This window comes from Drosophila kikkawai, chromosome 3R (genome assembly GCF_030179895.1).
Source record: "Drosophila kikkawai strain 14028-0561.14 chromosome 3R, DkikHiC1v2, whole genome shotgun sequence".
Taxonomy (NCBI): Eukaryota; Metazoa; Arthropoda; class Insecta; order Diptera; family Drosophilidae; genus Drosophila; species Drosophila kikkawai.
This window is the reverse complement of record NC_091731.1, coordinates 22,258,165-22,264,173: the sequence shown is the minus strand read 5'-3', so window position 1 is coordinate 22,264,173 and position 6,009 is coordinate 22,258,165. Positions and strand designations below refer to the sequence as shown.

The 6,009-nt window shown below is 39.6% G+C and overlaps 1 protein-coding gene across 1 annotated transcript; it reads right to left on the bottom strand.

The window, feature by feature from the left end:
- Window positions 1–1,985: 1,985 nt before the first annotated feature.
- Window positions 1,986–3,793, bottom strand: danr (distal antenna-related). Its single transcript, XM_017164876.3, has one exon. The coding sequence runs from the start codon at window positions 3,681–3,683 to the stop codon at window positions 2,370–2,372; it is 1,314 nt and encodes a 437-aa protein (XP_017020365.1). The 5' UTR covers window positions 3,684–3,793; the 3' UTR covers window positions 1,986–2,369.
- Between the last annotated feature and the right edge of the window lie 2,216 nt (window positions 3,794–6,009).

Here is a 6,009-nt window from a genome sequence, read left to right as displayed (position 1 = left end):
TTCGCCTCAACTTCAGCCGATGGCAGCGGCAATGGGAAGCCAAGCGGAAATTACCAACACGCGATATTTAATTTTTCCAAAAGGCGAACCAATAATTCGTCTTCATGCCGCTGCCGCCGCTGTTACTGCCACTACTGCCACTGCCACCGCTGTCTTGGCGGTTGCTGGTGCCATTTTTTTCATGTTCGGCTTGACCGATGCCTCCGAAAATGCTTTGGTAGAAAGAGAAACTCATTAACGCATCGCCCTGATGCCAGGACTCCAAGCCAGACTGCTGACCTCCATCCAGGCGGTCGGTATCAATGGAATCGTGGTCAGTCCTCGGCATAACCCAGACCAAGTTCTGCCAACTCACAGTCTAGCCACTATTGGAGCCACTTGATACGGGTAGCTTATAATAATTATACTCTCTATACTTCTAAAACCTTATAAGTACGACCAATGGGATATATAATAATATTATTAACTAACTACCAAACTGAGTATTATTATTTTCAGGTTCTATATCTTTATAAAGTATAAGGTTTTATTTTTAATATATAGAATTAAATTAATTCCATTGTAAATATCAAGTAAGCTCGCTTATTCTTGTATGTCATAGTGGGGATTTTTCTTTAATAGCCTAAATCAATATAATTTTAAGGCCATTTAAGAAAAGTTTTTGGAATATTTCTCTTGAATACATACCTCTAAGATAAAAAGTAAAATCGATAGAAATTTTATTAAATTATTTTATTATCTCAATAATAACTATAGTAAAAAAAAGACCAACCAAGCTAAGACAACATTTTATTTAAAAAGCAAATAAATATTCAAAATTATCCAAACCTTTTGAATAAAACCAAACTAATAGTTTAGCTGGCTCAATCTCGATGTGCTTTTAATATAAATTTTCAATATATTTTTATCTCTTACATATTCTAAAAACATTTTTCGAAAATTTATTAGAATTTTTTAAAAAACAATTTCAAAATAGAGAACTGAAAGAAGTATAGTAAATGAATATAAATATAATAAATATTAACCAAAATAAATTCTTAATACTTTTTGGGCTTTATCTAATCTGTGATTACATGTTCTTGGAATGGAATTAATTCTTTGAAAAATTTTAAATATTTATATTTTCTATAGGCATTCTTAGGCATTCCTTTAAATAAACATAATACATTTCTTAGTTATATAATCTGAAATATTTAGATAAGAAAGAATCATAATTGAGGTTTCTAATCTTTTAAGCTTGCATCGACAGTTATGTTTTAAATTAAAACTTTTAATTCAATGTATTCAATTATCTTCACAACAACTTTTTCACCTTTCATTTGTGTTATATAATCATTAGGAAGTGACACAGAAATAGGTTACTATTTGAAATCAAGTTGCCAGATTTATGAAACATTGGTGTTCTTCAAAGGGTATACTTTTTTTTAACACTTATTAGTGCTTTTTGATTACTTTTAAATTCGATTTCATATTTATAAAACCTTTATGAATAAGTACAGATTTAAAAGAAAATCCCACACACTTGTTTAATTGCTTTAAGATACTCATTACAATCTTCTTTAACCCTTGCTTATTAAAACAAAGGCCAGAAAAAATTATGAATAGAAAGCCGAGGGCCAGATATAAATTTATACTTGCCCAGTAGGGATAATTCTGGTTTAAGATAGAAAGATTTAAACCAAAACCAACACCATCGCTTTTTAATTTTTAAATTTTTGAAGGCAGCAAAATTTTGAATTGAAAACTGACTACCAGATAACATTTCCCCAGTAGGGTTATTTCGGGTTCAAAATAGTTAGTAGTTTAAAAACAAAAACCAACATCATTGCTTGTTAATTTTTAAAGTGTACATAATAGCTCCACACCCCATCCCAAAAACCTGAAATAAAGATAAAGATAAATGCAAACGCAATTACGGATTTTGAGAGATTGACACTTTAAAGTTTATTTTGTTCGGTTGTTAATAAATATTTATTCGCTTCGTTATTAATTAGTTTATATGCTTACTAAGAGTTACGGAGATTACAGCAGTACGAAAACAAATCGATTGGAATGGCTGACGAACGGGCCAAATAATTAAGCTACTTAACACAATTAGTATTTGTTATTATACGTGTAGATGAATTGAATTTGGTTTTCAAAAACAAGTGGCCACACAGTCGATATCCCTAGTTAATACTAGCTATAGTACGCCGATCTATTAATACCTGTTGCGTTGATATTAATGCGCTAATTGATAAATGCAAATAGTATTTGCCTCGCAAAATGAGTCGTGTTCGTGAATACTAAGGTGGCTATTAACAATCAAAATGGAGGTATTTACACTATGGCCTAAGGACTAAGAACTAAGAACTGGGCCGGGGGGACCTCTACTGCTCGGCATCGCTGGACCCGCTGCTCTTGTCCGGGGTGTGCGATCTGCTGGAGGCCTTGGAGGCGCAGGACCTCACGGACAGGTCCTCCGGCTCGCTGTCACAGTAGCTTTCGTTGGAGGCCTCGCTGTGGGCCAGCGGGCTGAGGCGCTTCATCAGGGCCTCGTTGAAGGGATATGTCTCTAGGTCGGGCTCCGAGGAGCTCGCAGTGGCCGCCGCATGGGGATTGTAGATGGGATGCACACCTCCGCCTCCGCCGGGCTGCATGGAGGCTGCGGCCGCTGCAAAGGCCAGGAAGTTGAGGCTGGCGTTGAAGAGCTTGCACCAGTCCAGCAGGGCGGCACCCTGGTTGTCGGCTTCCGGGGGTGTGGTGCTGCTGCCACTGGTGGAACCTATGGCGGCACCCATGGGCGGCGGTGGCGGTGGTGCTATCACAGGCGCTAGATCCGCGGGAGTCGGAAAGGGAGCTGGCAGTAGAGTGGGCACTGGCACTGTCGTCGTGGTATCCGGGAACATGGGCGTCTTGGCCTGCTCCGTTTGCAGAACACCCTGACTGTTGGCATCCAGGGCATTGTTGTTCTTATCGTTGACCTGCTCCGGCTGGCTGGCTCGCTTGGCCGGATCCTTGGCCCAGTTCTTTACACTCAGCAAGGGCTGCCCATTCTTGGCGTAGTCCTCCGAAGCCAAAGCCAGCACCTTGTTCTCCTCCTCCGACTTGGGTGCGTGTGTCTCCACTGACGACACTGGTTCTTGGGGCGGTGCCTGGGGAGGAGGGGCCAATTTGGAGTTGAGCAGCGCCAGGAGATTCAGCTGATGCAGCATATTGTTGGAGTAGTCCATCACGCCGACACCGTTTTGCTGCATCATTTCCGGATGCAGGCCATTCTTCTTCACAAACTCCACCAGGCTCAGCTTCTCGAGCAAGCTCTCGCTTTGTCCCGGATAGTCTCCTGCGGCATAGGGCAGCGATCCAAAGCCCAGCTCCTCGTAGTTCTGCGGCAGACCCACAAACTTGGGCGGCAGTTGAAGCTGCAGCTCGAACTTGGCCCGCTTCTCGGGCGGTGTGTCCACCAGGCCCAGGTGATCCGGTCCCAGTTGGCGGCACATGAAGCGCAGCTTCTGTTCGTTCTTGCACCAGCCCCGGAGCGTGGACTCTGGGACTCCGATGTCGCGGGAAACACTGGCCTTTGTCTCGCCATTGTGGATGCGCTGGATGGCGCGCACTTTGTCGTTGGGCGTGAGATTCCGCAGCGGACGCTTGCCGCGCGTGCTCATCCGGATGTTCATGTGCTGGTAGGCGGAGATATCCATGGCGAGCTGGAGAGATCGGAGCGCGGTTACGGTAACGGTTGCGAATACGGTTACGGGTGCGAATTCGGTTGCGGATGCGACCACCGGTGTGCACTCCTCGAAATCGCAGAAGGATGTGATTCAGAGTCCGATTCCGCGACGCGCCACAGCGAATTTCTGAATTCACGAGATGAGCCGACGCATCTGCGGCGAAGAGAACACTGGACGGACGCGAACCCGTTTGCAGCCAATCCAGTGACAGAAAGGCTCTCTCGCCACCACTTGTTACTCGGCGACTTACGCGCCTGCTCTCTTCCAGGACAACGCTGGCTCTCTGCGGGCGGTGCGCTCTCTTAACAGGACATCTGGTATCCCGTCCCGTCCCGTCCCTCTTCGCGGTGTGAGTGTGTGTGTGTAAGGTGGAGTGTAGTGGCCGTGGATGCACATTTCCAAATTGTCTCCGGGTAGGCCTTCTCCTGCACGTGCCCCTCGCTGTGTGTGTGTGTGTGTGTTTATATAGAAACCAGTTATTTACCTCCCATAAACACTCGCGAGTGTGCCAAAGTGTGTGTGTGTTTGGTCAACCTTTTCGCTTGTGCGTGAGCGAATCTGATGACTTGGATTCGGATTTAGATTTGGATTTGGATTTGGTCTTGGACGCGGCTACTGCTGCACTTTTGGGTCGCGAATATTTTTGCAATAACACAGTTTCGCTTAGGACTATTTGTATTCCGTATTTGCTCTAATTTCGTTATTACTCTTTGGTCAATATTTGCTTTGGTAAGAGTTTGAAGCTGGCCCTGTTTTCACCCTGCAAATAAAGGCTATTATTTACACTTCAATTTATATATATTTTTATGAAAGGTATGGCAACTTTATTATTTTATTTTTATGCCCTTAGAAAGTATTATAATTGAACGATTTTATTTGACAACTACTTCTTTTTATTGTACGACTATATCTTAGAGCAGAAAATGCAAATTTACAAATACATTCTCCTAAAATTTATTTCCGAATTCTTTTGTTATATAGAGCTCAAAGCTCTAAAAAGATAAAGTTAAATTAATTAAGAGACCATATAAAATTAGTCAAATATTTTCAAGAAACTGGGAACTTTAGAGCATAATTTATCCAAAAAAATCCATGTTTTGCCTGATTTTCTACGGGAACAAACGGGTACCTGTACAGGACAGATATGTAGATACAGTTTCAATTCCATACAGTAAATATACACAAGTCGATAACCAGATCCATAATATAGATCTCACAGTCTATAAGAACGAGAATTATTAAATTTGGCTACCAACTTTTTTAAAAGATTGTGCCCAAATGTAGTTTTTAATATCACGTAAAAGCCTAGTTGAAGCTGAATTTTCTGGAAATGGAAAAAGGGGCTCGGAAGTTTTCCCGAAATGACTCTTTTTTTCTCAATGTTCGTATATCTTAAAAATAAAATAATAAATAAGGAAAGCAACTCTGATGAATTAATTAATTAATTCAACAATTATTTGATTTTAATTAAATTTATAAAAGCCGTAAAAGAACTATATACTGCCTGCTGACCGGAGAACACAAATATCAAAGACTCGTGCGCTGATACCAAAAAATAATAATTTAAGATGCCAGAAAAGTGGCTAAAGTCATAAATAAAATACTTACACTGTTATTTTTTATTTTTAAATTAGTTTTGTTGTAAATAAGAGTTTAAAATTGTACCTTATCAGGGATTAATTTATATTTTTAAATTGGCGCTGAAATGTTGACTAAGTTAGCAGGACCATGGCAGGATAAATTCGATACGTGACTATCGATATTTTGTGAAACTAGGACTATTGGGGATGTCCTTACTTGTATACTCGTGGGTTTTCCCACTCTCTCAAAGGCAATGCAAAACCAAAAACCTTAACAAAAATAGATATGAAATTATTTAAAAAAACACCATCCCCCTTAACAACTCTTGAAAATAAAATGAATTGTTCATTACTTTTTAATACTTTTTTTTATTGTGTTATTAAAAGACACATTTTAGAAAGTAAGTAGCCTTTAGTATTTATGTTTGATTTACACATATTTAAATAAATGGTCTATTAACTATAATTTATTAGATTACACCTACATGTATTGATTAATTTCCGTGTTGTCGTATATTATAACTATTTTATTATATGTATTATTAAACAATTTGTATTTGTATGCAAAATTAAAGAAGATTTGTGTTTAAATAATAACATAATAATGTGGTGTTTCTCAACAATCGAAAACGTACAGAGGTGTGTTGCTAGCAAATTGAAGTATATTTATTATTATTATTAAGGCTTTGTGGATTAAATTAAGATCAACTAATATT

Bases quoted from the DNA above. Each gene is read 5' to 3' on its own strand.
- danr (XM_017164876.3), bottom strand. From the start codon at position 3,683: ATGGATATCTCCGCCTACCAGCACATGAACATCCGGATGAGCACGCGC.